The sequence below is a fragment of the Takifugu flavidus genome, chromosome 3 (assembly GCF_003711565.1).
Source record: "Takifugu flavidus isolate HTHZ2018 chromosome 3, ASM371156v2, whole genome shotgun sequence".
Classification (NCBI taxonomy): Eukaryota; Metazoa; Chordata; class Actinopteri; order Tetraodontiformes; family Tetraodontidae; genus Takifugu; species Takifugu flavidus.
The window spans coordinates 12967624-12982788 of NC_079522.1; the positions used below are offsets into that span (position 1 = coordinate 12967624).

The following is a 15165-nucleotide window of genomic DNA, read 5'->3' on the forward strand; positions in this document are numbered from 1 at the left end:
ACGGTAATGCACAATGACTTGGGCTGCATGGATGGGTGGTATGTGACACCAGAAACAATTACAATAGCGGCCATCTAAGAACATATTTCAGCCAAAGGTCAACAGCCTTACATTTAAGTCCTTCCGTTTTATCCAGTTCTACACATTTAATGGGCCGTTTCTTGGGTTATTTCCTTCCTCACACCACTGAATTCCTTCCAGTATTCTGAACAAACCAACAGGCAGGTAAAAACATGACCTCGCTGGCAGAAGTAACGATATCACACACCACCGATCTGAACTGAGGCTGAATTACAGCGAAAGACACGCACACAGACCCGCAACAGCTGTCACACGATTTTCTCCTCTGTACAACAGCGCCCTCTAGTGAACTTTATTGTAACTTCTTGCGGCCCAAGTCTTCAAATGATGTACAGTATTTTGATTTTATATATATACTGTGCACTACTAAATGAACTGCAAGTATGATTTTTTTTTAAGTATATACAAGTAGGTTGAATAATCCATATATTTGAACGTGGCGTATGTTTCCAATCACCCGGAGGTGACAGCTTTTAATTGCAAACTTGTGTTCACACACACATCTCAGTTGCTGCCCTGTATCAGGAAAAGAATAGCGTGTGAATGGGGCTGTGTAACAACGGTATTATTTTTATGATCAATGTAGCTGTGTTTCCACGCATCAACACACACAGTCACACACAAAATTATTACAACTTCCTGCTATGCATTTATCAGTTAGCCAGTAGTTTGTTGTGTTGTAACTTAATTGTGATTAATACTGATTTAATGTAGTTGGTTAAAATTTTAATGTAGTTGGTAAAAATTTAGCCAATTGCATTTTAATTTGAAGTATTTGGATACACTGACGTCAACTGACAATGCGTGTAAATGAAGCTATATATTTAGATGCATTATCTGTGTTTATTGAATCTGGAAAACACTTTTTCTAGCTATTTTTTAGCTGCAGTCTTTGTGAACGTTTTTGTATTTGTTTTCTGTAGACAGTGCAGACAGGGGGAAAAATGTCATGAACAACAATTCTAGCAATGCAATACAAAACTTTTTCCATTCCACCTTAAGTATAATTAAATGTATTCCAAATATTTTTCTCTGTATACATTTATGAATTGTGGGCAGTATGGCTCAAATGTAACCGTTTGTCGGACATGTCAATGGAGCCACAGATACTTTAAAACAGGCACCGTAGAGGACACAATGTCAAATGAGTACGTTCGGCGCATGCGCAGTACAAACTGTTAACGTCACGCACATGCGCAGTTGGCCTCGCCAGTTATTCATTATAAAGCCGCAAGTTCGTCTGTCTCTTTCCACCTTCAGCCATTTTGACAATGTTGGGAGCTGTGGGACGCTGCTGCACCGGGGCTCTACAGGCTCTGAAGCCTGGGGTTCAGCCCCTGAAGGCCCTTGTCGGATCTCCATCCGTTCTTTCACGTATGTCATGCATGCTTAACTTCGTTATCTGAAATCGTAAGACTGCAGGTGGGATGTCTGTCAGAGGACAGGACCGCTGCTAATGTTAGCTGTTGCTAGCTACACGCTGGCTCAGCCGTGCGCAGTAGAAGGCCTCACCATTAAAATCGGAAATTCAAACTCGTAGAGTCCTTCTAACGTGTTGCACGAACAGCCGTGTGCATGTTTGCTTGTACTTGACTGATGTTATTATAAAATCAATGGCACGGCTCTATTTTTGACGAGATACAAGCAATGACCTTTGTGTAATGACATGCGGCGGTGTGACAGCGGATGCTACCAAATTAGCTACACAAGCTGCGCTGCCGAAATGTCTGGCTGAAAGATAAGCAAAATGTAACAGTTTGGGAGGAATGCCGATGCATAATGTAAATCGTATTTATAGTACAGAGACATTAAATCCAGCGTTGTAAATGAAATCCTCTTGCTGAAACCCTGCGATTACCTTTAACGGGCTTAGCAACATTAGCATTTCATTCATCTGTCACTGTCCGCGTTAACCTTAACCACTCTGCGTCTTGTTGGACAGTTGAGCAATTATATCAACTGATTTTCAAGTAATCGTGATTATTGCAAACGTTGAACAATAATTGAAAGTACATGCAGCTTTGTATTTTGGCCTTCAGCTGTTGGTTGACATTGAAACAGTGGTCAGTCGTGCCCTCGTTACTCCCCGTATCCGGTTGTTTTCAGTAAATGGACGTTTGAAGGGAGGGAATTAAATGTTTTCTCAACACTATCGCTGCACCTAATGCACAATCGTTTGCATTATTTTACAGGCAGAGACTATGTCGCACCTGCAGCCGCTGCTGCCATCGCCAATGGCCGTATTGTTGCTGTCATCGGTGCCGTCGTCGACGTCCAGTTCGATGAAGGCCTCCCACCCATCCTCAACGCCCTGGAGGTGGCCGGCCGTGATTCTAGGCTGGTTTTGGAGGTGGCTCAGCATCTTGGTGAGACCCTGGAATTATCATATTAAAACGGTTTTAACCATTTGTGCATTTACTAACATAATGATCAACTGTGCAGGGGAAAACACTGTGCGCACTATTGCTATGGATGGTACTGAAGGTCTGGTGCGTGGGCAGAAGGTTCTGGACACCGGTGCCCCCATCAGAATTCCAGTCGGCCCAGAGACCTTGGGCAGGATTATGAATGTCATCGGTGAGCCCATTGATGAGAGGGGTCCCATCTCCACCAAACAGTAAGTTTTATTTTGGGGTAAAACATTTCTCAAAGATTCTTCAGATGCTTTAAATTGGGTGTGATTTTTATTTATTTATTTATTTATTTATTTATTAAAACTTCACTTCACCAGAACTGCCCCAATCCACGCTGAGGCTCCTGAATTCACCGACATGAGCGTTGAGCAGGAGATTCTGGTAACTGGCATTAAAGTGGTGGACCTGCTGGCCCCCTATGCCAAGGGAGGAAAGATCGGTTAGTATCAAAATTTCATGGATTTGCTTGGTATTTTCGATTTGATTGGATAGTCTGAAACCTGTGGTTTTCTCCATGTAATCCTGCCCTCTTGTTGTCACAGGTCTGTTTGGCGGTGCCGGTGTAGGCAAGACTGTGTTGATTATGGAGCTGATCAACAACGTGGCCAAGGCCCATGGTGGTTACTCCGTGTTTGCCGGTGTGGGGGAGCGTACCCGCGAGGGAAATGACTTGTACCATGAAATGATTGAGTCTGGTGTCATCAACCTGAAGGACACAACCTCCAAGGTGAAATTATTTTCTTTGAAGAAATTTTGAGGGACCTGAGGTTAGCTAACATAGCATGTTGCTGATTGCTGCTGCTAGGTCGCCCTGGTGTACGGACAGATGAACGAGCCCCCCGGTGCCCGTGCCAGAGTGGCTCTGACTGGACTGACTGTAGCAGAGTACTTCCGTGATCAGGAGGGTCAGGATGTGCTGCTCTTCATTGACAACATCTTCAGATTCACACAAGCTGGTTCTGAGGTGCGCATAAGGAGTTTGCAGTTGCCGTTTGAAAGCATATTAGCAGATTTTACTGACCGTGCTGTCGATTCTCAGGTGTCTGCCCTGCTGGGTCGTATCCCCTCTGCTGTGGGTTATCAGCCCACTTTGGCCACTGACATGGGTACCATGCAGGAGAGAATTACCACCACCAAGAAGGGCTCAATCACATCTGTGCAGGTAACTGGCATATGGCGCAAGATCCCCAGCTCTGTTCAACCCTTAAACTAACTTTGAGGGTCTTGAAACTTTCTTTCAGGCTATTTATGTGCCAGCTGATGACTTGACTGACCCTGCCCCCGCCACCACCTTCGCTCACTTGGACGCTACCACTGTGTTGTCGCGTGCCATCGCTGAGCTGGGTATTTACCCTGCCGTCGACCCTCTGGACTCCACCTCCCGTATCATGGACCCCAACATTGTCGGATCTGAGCATTATGACGTTGCCCGTGGTGTGCAGAAAATCCTTCAGGTTGGAGACTTGTTCCTTTTTCTAGCATTTACCAACCTTTGGATTTTTTATTTTTATTTATTTATTTATTTATTTATTTATTAAAACTTCACTTCACCAGAACTGCCCCAATCCACGCTGAGGCTCCTGAATTCACCGACATGAGCGTTGAGCAGGAGATTCTGGTAACTGGCATTAAAGTGGTGGACCTGCTGGCCCCCTATGCCAAGGGAGGAAAGATCGGTTAGTATCAAAATTTCATGGATTTGCTTGGTATTTTCGATTTGATTGGATAGTCTGAAACCTGTGGTTTTCTCCATGTAATCCTGCCCTCTTGTTGTCACAGGTCTGTTTGGCGGTGCCGGTGTAGGCAAGACTGTGTTGATTATGGAGCTGATCAACAACGTGGCCAAGGCCCATGGTGGTTACTCCGTGTTTGCCGGTGTGGGGGAGCGTACCCGCGAGGGAAATGACTTGTACCATGAAATGATTGAGTCTGGTGTCATCAACCTGAAGGACACAACCTCCAAGGTGAAATTATTTTCTTTGAAGAAATTTTGGGGGACCTGAGGTTAGCTAACATAGCATGTTGCTGATTGCTGCTGCTAGGTCGCCCTGGTGTACGGACAGATGAACGAGCCCCCCGGTGCCCGTGCCAGAGTGGCTCTGACTGGACTGACTGTAGCAGAGTACTTCCGTGATCAGGAGGGTCAGGATGTGCTGCTCTTCATTGACAACATCTTCAGATTCACACAAGCTGGTTCTGAGGTGCGCATAAGGAGTTTGCCGTTTGAAAGCATATTAGCAGATTTTACTGACCGTGCTGTCGATTCTCAGGTGTCTGCCCTGCTGGGTCGTATCCCCTCTGCTGTGGGTTATCAGCCCACTTTGGCCACTGACATGGGTACCATGCAGGAGAGAATTACCACCACCAAGAAGGGCTCAATCACATCTGTGCAGGTAACTGGCATATGGAGCAAGATCTGAAGCTCTGTTCAACCCTTAAACTAACTTTGAGGGTCTTGAAACTTTCTTTCAGGCTATTTATGTGCCAGCTGATGACTTGACTGACCCTGCCCCCGCCACCACCTTTGCTCACTTGGACGCTACCACTGTGTTGTCGCGTGCCATCGCTGAGCTGGGTATTTACCCTGCCGTCGACCCTCTGGACTCCACCTCCCGTATCATGGACCCCAACATTGTCGGATCTGAGCATTATGACGTTGCCCGTGGTGTGCAGAAAATCCTTCAGGTTGGAGACTTGTTCCTTTTTCTAGCATTTACCAACCTTTGGATTTTTATAAATAATCTGTTCCTCATCTTATGCACAGGACTACAAGTCCCTGCAGGATATCATTGCTATTCTGGGTATGGATGAGTTGTCTGAGGAGGACAAACTTACTGTGGCCCGTGCTCGCAAGATCCAGCGTTTCCTGTCCCAGCCCTTCCAGGTTGCTGAGGTCTTCACTGGCCATTTGGGTAAACTGGTGCCCCTGAAGGAAACCATCAAGGGCTTCCAGAGCATCCTTGGAGGTAAGTGTGGTGACACTTCTGATCTATGATTTAATAAATGTGGTTACTAAGGCCAATTGCATTGGCTTAACCTCTTTGTTAAATTCCCACCAACAGGCGAGTACGATGCCCTGCCAGAGCAGGCCTTCTACATGGTTGGCCCCATCGAGGAAGTTGTTCAGAAGGCCAAGAAGTTGGCTGAGGAGCAGTCATAAATATCCAAATTGTTTTGAGGAGATGAGAGAACAAAATGATTGGGGTCCAGTGGTTAGGAGCACTTGGTTTGTAAAACATGTCAAAATGCAAATGTACCTGTCTTGTCATCCTGAAAGAAAGTTCTATTTAATGTTTCCAATGAAAGGAATAAAACACTGTCTTTACACAACATCTCGCCATTATTGCTTTTCAGTGGCTGAATAATTGTAGTACAATATCTTGTTTGGGGTCATGAAAGTGCTTGACTCGTGCCACTTACCACCAAGTGGCGTTCCAGAGTCTTGATGACTTCTAATTGAGTTTGTTATACTGAAATAAAGGGTGGACAAACAGAGAGGTGTTTGAAACTCATTTATATCTACAACAACTAAGAGGCAGTTACTTCATTTCTAGTGTTGTCAGGTTCTACACCAATAACTGCTGAGAGGGAATATCGGCCAGGTATAATAAGCTAAATGTGTCCTTGTATTCTAATTTATACTGTAGACCTGTTTTTCCTGAAGTTATATTTGTATTTTTTTTAAAAATCTGGAATGAAAGAAAAGTACACTGACTGGAGGGAAAAGCAAGGTTAAAGGTTCAGGAAAACTAAACACATGCAGCCCCAGCTCAGAATTACCGGGGGCCGTACAGGAGAGGAGCTCATTGGACAAAAATGTCCACAAATGCTTTGTCCTGGAACAAAAAACAAAGTGCTGTACTGACAAAACCAGTTTTATTCCTCCGAGGGGACCCATGAGCAGCTGGAAACACATGTTCCATTTATTGTGTTGTACTTCTAGTGTGAAATATTTGCTACCATCAAAGGGTGAGAGTACAGACAAACAGATTACCTGTTATCAACCCACTCCCTATTTTTTTCTGTGCATCGGTGAACTTCCAGGGAACATACATTTTTTTCATGACCATGCAGATTAGTTATTTAGGTCCAGAGGTTGTTTGTCACACATACAGTTTAATCTGCTGCAGTGGCTTCATACACATGTAAATATTTTATCCCTGAAGTGGAAGAAAACTGTCTAATTAGTGTGTTTGGATTATAGTTTATGCAACCGATATAGTTGTGTTTGCCAAAACTCCAGTTAACACAAAGCAGGTTAAATAATAGCTGGGAGCAGACCATCTTCTATTGCCCTTCAACTGTGCACGCACACCTGTCAAAGTTTGAGGTCACTCGACGCTATCTCTCTGCAGATAACATGAAAATGTGCCCAGTTAAGGTCAGCAAAGAAAAAAAACTTGCCAAGCAGAATGCCAGAATATACAGAGTACTGGGGGAAAGGGGAAAATTTACTTCAGAAATAATGCTTTTTTTTCTCTTGAAAATGAGTTCAAAGTTCAGTTCCATTCATGGTTTTCTGAGGAATTTGCAGCATTTAGAAACAGATATGCAAAGATCTATTTATTGCTTGCTAATAGGAATAGCTTCTCTGTTTAAAATGTAATCAGTGACACACGATGGCATGTAGGACAGTGGAAGCCAGAATAACTTGGCATCCCAGCCTGGCGAGTAGCGGCTCCGGGGCCGGACAGCAGCCACTGCGTGTTCCATGCAGCTGACCACCTTCATCAGATCTCCGTCGATCAAGGCACCCAGCTTTTTTGGCAATATATCCAATACTAGGAGGGAGAAATAAAATTGAGTAGCATATCTATATAATGCAACACACTTAAATTATGTATGTTATATATACACAGAAAAAACAGATGATTGAGACTCACCCTTCTGTAAATATTCCGGTCCATAGTCGTCCTTGACATCCTGGGGTAATCTGTCCCACACAGATTTGGCACTTTTGCCGATGATGGCAACATCAGTCACATTGGTCTTGAAGAAGCCTGGCTCAATGCAGAGGACCTTGACACCAAAGGGTGCCATATTTAACCTAAAAGGACATCGTAAGTGCTTGTGTGCAAGGTATTAACTCTTTGCTAACTTTGTGAACACATAAATGAGTCACTGAGTTAATGTTTCACCTGAGACTGTCATTGAAACCCTCCACGCCGTACTTGGAGACAATGTAGGGACCTCCTGTGGCCGCGACCCTCCCAAACACACTGGCCACGTTGACCACCCTTCCTCTGGCCTTCTTGATGAGCGGCAGGACGCTCAGGGTCACGGCGATTACGCCGTTCAAATTGACTTGCAGCATGGATTCGTAGTCATCGATGGTGAGCCAGTCACAGGGGGCAGATGGAACGGACACGCCTGCGTTGTTCACCACAGCCCATAAGCCTGCGAGGATCACAGAGTTACCTAAAATCCCAATCTCGGCAACTGTACAGCTCTCACAATAGCCACCAGCGGCTCATTTTTCAGGGTTAATGCTACAAAAATTCAAAGAATGTCACGCCGCACTTAATACAGTCAAGCTGGTGTTGATGTTTCAGCCTGAAATAGAAGTTAAGGCAGCAGCGTGCACTCACCCCGCTGCCCCACTTTGTCCTTGATCATTGCTGCAACTTTGGCAACGCTCTCCTTCGACCTGACGTCTAGGTGTGTTGTAATCAGGTTACCGGAGCAGGACTTCTTCAGGTCTTCTTCCCCCTTTTCGGTGAAGCAGGAGGCGATCACCCTGAATCCCTGCTTGTCCAGATGACGAGCCAGGAGGTTGCCAAAGCCAGAGTCGCAGCCGGTGATGTACACATACTTGCTGCCCTTGTCGGGGACTCTGGGCAGCTCCCTGATCCATCGGTACAGGTAGTAGAAAAGCAGCAGGCCCAGGAGGTACAGGTACATGGCTGGTGTAAAGCAAGCACAGTTAAACTGAGAGGAGTTATATGATGGTGTGACGCAACACAGTGAACTTTGGATACCATATGGTACCCTATTTACTTTAAATTTCAGATCAAGCCAAATAATACAATTGTAGTTATTTATTTACAAAGTATCAGTAAACTGTTTAATGATCCATGGACTACAACATGCTGAATATGCAGGAAACGGAACATTAGGTTAGGAGGTCAAACATTTCTTCCTAGGGTTTGCAGATTTAAGTGTTGCTCTGGTATCAGCAGAAAAAAATAGCACTTTAAACGCTTTGACGGTTTCCTGACTGCAACCAATAATACAGTATTAATAAGTATTATACAGTAAGTAATAAGTATTCGCAAACGATTAACCACTCACTTTGTGTCCGAGCAAACCAAGAGTTCCCCTTTAATACTGTAATGACCACAACAAACCTGCTGCAAACGACTTTATCGACGGTCTGAAACGGTTGATAAGAGTAGGCGTGGGATAAAATGTCGCGGCCTGTGGAAGGAAACCTCCCACCCACAGTTCGGGGGGCGAACATGAATCCGGTGACGCTGCCAGACGTTTCGGTCGTGGGCGTGGCCTCGGGAGTCAAAGCGCCACCTCGGGTGACGTCATCGACCACACAGCTGGAACGGGTCGGTGTCTCGCGCTCGTTAGCAAACGAACACCAATTAATTCGCTCACTATAGTTTCTGCTATCTTGAAAAGTTCTGTTTAAATTTCACCGAGCGGCCGCCAAAGTTGTTAAAAAGCTGAAGTTCAATAAGCCATAAACGCTGAACAGGTCCTGAGCACGGAATTAGATGGCTTTCAATACACATATTATATAAACTTATCTTAAAGACATTTCTTTTTAAATTTAATTTCAGTATAAATTAATTCCCTATGCATTAAATAAGAAAGTTAATTCCCTGGCACTCTCGCAGAGAAGGTAAACTATTTCTAAAACGGGCAGATGGAAAAATAAAGCACAAATAAAAAAGAAGTACGAGAACCAAACTTTATTTGTCCGGTGTGTCGGGGCATTTAAAACATTTCATTTTCTGCCACAAGGTGGCAGCAGCTTAATTTCCTTCCCTTCTCTTAAATTCAGACTCACTGGTTCAGGTTTTATCTTAGTTCAGAATTGACCTAAATAAAATGAAACCAACAAAATCAGATGTGTAATGTGAGACTAAGGCTTGAAATTAGTCGCATACCTTTTTTTATGTTTTTTTTTTAATTTTTTTATATGTTGCGTTAGTTTTACTGCCCTTTACATGCAAGTAGTCCGAGGTGTGGGAGTCACAAACCTTCAGTTTATTCAGTGTTAAGGAATGAAGCTAAATAACTTTGAAGGAAAACAACATCTGATCAGGCCAAAAAAATTAAGCGAGTGCAGATACAGAACCATTCACTGTACAAAGATCACAGAAAATGATACTAAACTGCAATAAATGCCTGAAACAAAAATCACAACCAGTATAATAAAAAAAGAACTCACCACTTGAAATTGTCTCATAAGTCCTGTCAGAAATGTCTCCTAGTCAACAACTTGGGTGTGTAATTTGGCTACAGTGCCTAAAGAGCACATCATGCTCCCATTAGGAACACAGTTTTTCTTACCCGTCTATTTTGTTTGTCTATCTGCACGCGGAGCTCTGACAGGACTTGTGTTTACAACCACACATCAACCTACTACATGACTGTGTTTGACCGGTGCATGAGATGCTAGCTGTGGGTAATCAAAGAGAGGGTGGCACCTGCTTGGGAATGGGAATGGCCATCTTCCCGATGATGTGATCCCCAACACAGGTTGGCATGTACGACAATGGCAGCCAAAAAAACTTGGCGTCCCAGCCTGTGGAATAGCGGGTACGGGGCTGGACTGCGGCTACAGCATGGTCCATACAGCTGACCACCTTCATGAGGTCTCCGTCAACTTTATTAGGAATAGTACAAGATATGACCTTCATCACTAGAAACAAAAACAGCAAACAAATCAATAGAAGTATATAGAAAAGCACAAAATGGTTATTCAAACTCACACTTTGGTAAGAAGTCTGGTCCATACTGGTCCTTAACCTCCTGAGGTAACTTCTCCCACAGCCGCTTAAAATTGTTGTTAAGCAGTTCAGGGTCAGACATGTTTGTCTTGAAGAAGCCGGGCTCAATGCAGATGACTTTCACACCAAACGGCGCCATGTTCAACCTGATGATTAACATCGTAGTCTTGAAAACTCCCATTGAGCATTTGCACGCTTGTTGGTCTTTCAAGGATGCTTCACCTGAGACTGTCGTTGAAAGCCTCGACGCCAAACTTGGAGACGCAGTAGGGGCCTCCACTGATACTGACCCTCCCTGCTACACTGGCCACGTTGACCACCCTTCCTCTGGCCTTCTTGATGAGCGGCAGGACGCTCAGGGTCACTGAGATCACGCCATTTAGGTTCACTTCCAGCATGGATTTGTAGTCGTCAATGGTGAGCCAGTCACAGGGGCCTGATGGAACGGACACGCCTGCGTTGTTCACCACAGCCCATAAACCTGTGGGGATCACACAGAGGACATGATGCCATTTGTAAGTCTTCAATTTGTAAAGAATTCAAACTGTGACTGAATTCAACACCAGTCATCTGAAGACACCTGGCATTGTTGCTGGGATGGAGGTTTTTTTTATTTATAAGGTTAAATCATTTTCTAAAAGAAACTAAAAGCAATGGAAGTGTTACCACCAACTATTATTAACAAACACACACAGACACACACAGAGATGTTCTATAAAGAGGAAACAAAATTCAAGTTCGACACGTTTCCCCGACAAACATCAATGTTACCTGAGGGATACCAAGTTCATCTCTATGCACAAGCATCAATGTTTGAAAAGCATATTCATGTATAAAATGATCCTATTGACCCCAGAGCTCAGCTCCCGCACCCCTCTGCATTGTTTGGGATGAATGAATGAGCTAATTTAGAGCATTGCTGGAAAATCCTTGTTGTTTTATTTCCTGAAGACAACGATCATTAGCTACTCTGGTTACAGGACAAACCGGTTCTCTTTGTTTCGAGGTGTAGGAGACCTTGCAGGAGTACCGCTAATGTGTGTGTGTGTGTGTGTGCATGTGTGTGTGCAGTTTTAACTCAGGTTTCAGCTTTATCACCTCATCTAAGAGTTTGGTTATATTTTTGTTGCGGTTGTTAAACTATAAAAGTACAAAACTAAAATTCAGTTGTAACCGCACTCACCCCGCTGCCCCACTTTGTCCTTGATCATTGCTGCAACTTTGGCAACGCTCTCCTTCGACCTGACGTCTAGGTGTGTTGTAATCAGGTTACCGGAGCAGGACTTCTTCAGGTCTTCTTCCCCCTTTTCGGTGAAGCAGGAGGCGATCACCCTGAATCCCTGCTTGTCCAGATGACGAGCCAGGAGGTTGCCAAAGCCAGAGTCGCAGCCGGTGATGTACACATACTTGCTGCCCTTGTCGGGGACTCTGGGCAGCTCCCTGATCCATCGGTACAGGTAGTAGAAAAGCAGCAGGCCCAGGAGGTACAGGTACATGACTGGTGTAAAGCAAGCACGGTTAAACTGAGAGGAGTGTGAACTGGCGTGACGCAATGCTGTGAGGTGTAAACACTTAGTCACTCACATGCAGCCACATGCATGACTCTGCTGTTAAAAGTGAATTCTTTACATCAAACCAAAAATTGGATTTAATAGGGGAAACTGGTGGAATTGTTACATAGACATAATACAACAGTACTTGGAATGCCCTGAACTTGAACTAATTTTGGTCTGACCCTTACTTCTTAACCCCATTGACGTAACAATTGGATGAAAGCGGATGATTTTGAAATTACACCCAGCTGCACTTTTAGGTCTCGAGAAGAGGACATAATTAGTATACTTGTGAGTATTTTTAGTAAAGGAGCTGTTTAGTTTAGCTGCTTGACAACATCAACTGCGAGGGTGATTGTTAGCCTTCGAACCTTGCAGGCAATTTCATAATGTGTTTTTAATCCTCCTTTTGGCTGCCTTCAGGGCTCAAATATGAGTCAGCCTCAGCCACTAGACTCTTGAATCAGCCATGAAGGCAGCTAGTGGGTGTGTGTAGAACATTCAGTAGGAGAGCTCACAATGGCGGATCCGTTTTTGGGGTTGCGCATAAACTCCATCTCATCATCAATCCACTGTAAAGCTTTGCATTGTTGCTCGTCAACAATACGTTTATGCAAGACCGACTCTTTGCCGCCACCTACTGGTATGATGTATATACTACAGTGTCCTGCCAGACAATAATCTCCCGCTGATCCCGCAGGTGAAAGAGTTGTCTCCAGTATTTGGACAGAAACACTGGCTGGACTGCGGCCCTCGAAGACTGGGCTTGGGCAGCCCTGGTGCACGCAAATTTTGGTTATAAGTTGTCGTCTGCACGAAGAACTGCTTTATTGAGGAGTCCCCAAGCAACATATACCATAATACTGAAAGACTGGGAGGCATCAAATAATTTTAATTAAGATAATTTTGGCTCGTTTTTCCCTTTTTAAAAAAAAATAAAAATAAAATCTCACTCCCTATATTAGCTCTGCTCTGACCAACTACCATTTTATTTTTATTTGAGGACTTTATTACAGTCAAAATGCAACATACATGTAACGACACAAATCTTTGATTAACAAAAAAGTTTAAAATTAAAAAAGGAAATTGTAACTGTAATTGTAATTGTGATTGTAAAGTTGATGATTCAAGATCTTGACATGTTGGAAGCATTTCAGGTTTAGTATTGAAGACATTAAGCAACTCAAACGTGACATGGCTTCTAAAGAGGGTCTTTACTCTGACAATTATCAGTTAACATTGTTGAGGATAACGCCCACCCCTCACACCCCGACTCCAGCCTCCTGCCTTCAGGGAGAAGGTTCTGAAGCCTTCAGGCTCGCTCCACCAGACTGTCAAACAGCTTTATCCGCCAGGCTGTCAGAATGCTGAACTCTATCCACTACCTCCCCCACCTCCTGCCCCCTGCCCCAGGACCTTAACTCTGCTGAAATGCAATTGCACCCCTGTCCCCCTCCCACATGTGCCCTTCCCCCCTTAAACATCTGGACTTGAAGAGCGACCACTCCACAAACCCTTGAAATTGGCACAAAGAGGGAAAAACAAGGAACCTGACTGTATTACTCGAGCGACCTGCCCAACTTCATTGTATTGCACTATATGTACATTCGTGTTTTTGGCACCTTATTTATCCGTTTTTGCCTCATTACTTTACAGCATGATAAACTAGAGAGAGAGTATTTCAGTTAATCTGTATGTTCAAAATATGGAGTGAACTGACAATAAAAAGTATCTTATCTTATCTTATTTCACCATCTAACTGACTACTATAGTGATTATCATTTTTAAAAAAAGTCTTACCTTCGTCGCAAATGTCTGCTTGGAATGAATCGAGTTGTTCCTTCAAGCTTTGACTGAATAACAGATGTTCTGCATAAAGTAAAGTCCTGCACACCAACACTCCCAGGAGTCTGAAGAAGGCCTTTAGTGCCGCCTGTCGGCGCGTTATGGAATAGCCTCAGCAGACACGAAAACGGCGCATACAAATACCACTAAAAACGACATTATCTGACTAAATATAGTGCTGACATCGATTATAAATATGTTGACGACATAAAAACAGTTGCAAATTGCCTTCAATAGTATAAGGCGGGACAGTACAATTTCAAGCAGATATATAAACTGGATCATGAAATTTAAATATACGATTGTCAGAGCAAGCATTTCAAGACATACGGATCGTTGAGTATGGTCACACAGAGTTGTCCAAAGCTCTAAAGACAAATTCTGTGTCAGGGTAAATGCACTATTGTTATTATGGATATCATTATCTCTATTGTATTAACCTGTAATTGGTTGTGACTTATTTTACACTTTTACAGTTGCCATTAAATTCCTACCTTAGGCGCTTCCCTTTTTATGTCGATTTTTCCATCTGTGTTTGTTAACTATTTTCACCACAAGGTGGCAGTAGTGCTTTTCACCATGACGCTGCCATCAATCGCAGAGCAATTCTCTTCATGATATTACAATTCCTGCACATTTAAACAATTGTTTTTGAGTTATTAGTGACTATAATATTAGAATAAATAACGCACCAACAGAAGTAATAAAATTAATTTTAATTTCAAAAGAAATTCATCCAAAAAAGGGAATTATTGATACAATAGTTTCCTGACCGCATTGAAAGCAGCTGTGAATGACCGCATGCACACACACACACACACACACACACACCACACAACACACACACACACAACACACACACCACACACACCACACACACACACACATAAACACACACACCTGGTCCTGCTCAAGGTTTCTGGTCCTGCTCAAGGTTTCTTCCTGTTAAAGAGGAGTTTTTCCTTGCCACTGTTGCTTGTCTGGGGTCAGGCCCTGGGATTCTGGAAAGCGCCTTGAAACAATTTTGATTGTAACTTTTTAAATTTGTAAATATGCATTTTAAGGACATTTATATCAGAAGACCTTGATCTTCAACATTACATTTGGGTTAGATTTACAGATGAATCGGTTTTGTGCAAATGTGCATACGTGTGTGTATACGCGTGTGTATGTGTGTGTGTGTGTGTGTGTGTGTGCGTGTAACAGTCAGACTCTGATTAAAAGCTATTAGATAAGGTGACAGGTACAGTATAAAACTGACCAGGAAGTCAAACCTGAAGGGGCAATAACCTCAAGTGCAAACAC

General features: G+C 43.6%; 4 protein-coding genes across 6 annotated transcripts; 2 read left to right on the top strand and 2 right to left on the bottom strand.

The window, feature by feature from the left end:
* The first annotated feature begins 1266 nt into the window (after positions 1-1266).
* On the top strand, positions 1267-4048 carry LOC130522559 (ATP synthase subunit beta, mitochondrial-like). Its single transcript, XM_057027070.1, has 8 exons — positions 1267-1455; positions 2274-2447; positions 2524-2698; positions 2813-2934; positions 3038-3222; positions 3301-3459; positions 3535-3657; positions 3737-4048. The coding sequence occupies exons 1-8, from the start codon at positions 1353-1355 to the stop codon at positions 4031-4033; spliced, it is 1338 nt and encodes a 445-aa protein (XP_056883050.1). The 5' UTR covers positions 1267-1352; the 3' UTR covers positions 4034-4048.
* Positions 4049-4089: 41 nt separating this feature from the next.
* On the top strand, positions 4090-5655 carry LOC130523436 (ATP synthase subunit beta, mitochondrial). The gene is made up of 7 exons (XM_057028747.1): positions 4090-4171; positions 4275-4459; positions 4538-4696; positions 4766-4888; positions 4968-5180; positions 5260-5461; positions 5558-5655. Exons 1-7 carry the CDS (start codon positions 4090-4092, stop codon positions 5653-5655), a joined length of 1062 nt encoding a protein of 353 aa, XP_056884727.1.
* A 694-nt stretch (positions 5656-6349) lies between these two features.
* Positions 6350-8970, bottom strand: LOC130522560 (retinol dehydrogenase 7-like). 2 transcript variants are annotated; one of them, XM_057027071.1, is made up of 5 exons: positions 8787-8970; positions 8084-8398; positions 7634-7892; positions 7379-7542; positions 6350-7276 (listed from the first exon to the last, which is right to left on the bottom strand). In XM_057027071.1, exons 1-5 carry the CDS (start codon positions 8953-8955, stop codon positions 7059-7061), a joined length of 1125 nt encoding a protein of 374 aa, XP_056883051.1. In that variant the 5' UTR covers positions 8956-8970; the 3' UTR covers positions 6350-7058. The 2 variants fall into 2 exon arrangements, with proteins under 2 accessions (XP_056883051.1, XP_056883052.1); XM_057027072.1 differs by having other exon boundaries at positions 8843-8897.
* Positions 8971-9404: 434 nt separating this feature from the next.
* LOC130522561 (retinol dehydrogenase 7-like) lies at positions 9405-14373 on the bottom strand. 2 transcript variants are annotated; one of them, XM_057027074.1, is made up of 6 exons: positions 14355-14373; positions 13816-13948; positions 11646-11960; positions 10685-10943; positions 10445-10608; positions 9405-10338 (listed from the first exon to the last, which is right to left on the bottom strand). In XM_057027074.1, the coding sequence occupies exons 3-6, from the start codon at positions 11956-11958 to the stop codon at positions 10142-10144; spliced, it is 933 nt and encodes a 310-aa protein (XP_056883054.1). In that variant the 5' UTR covers positions 11959-11960; positions 13816-13948; positions 14355-14373; the 3' UTR covers positions 9405-10141. The 2 variants fall into 2 exon arrangements, with proteins under 2 accessions (XP_056883054.1, XP_056883053.1); XM_057027073.1 differs by having other exon boundaries at positions 9405-10374.
* Between the last annotated feature and the right edge of the window lie 792 nt (positions 14374-15165).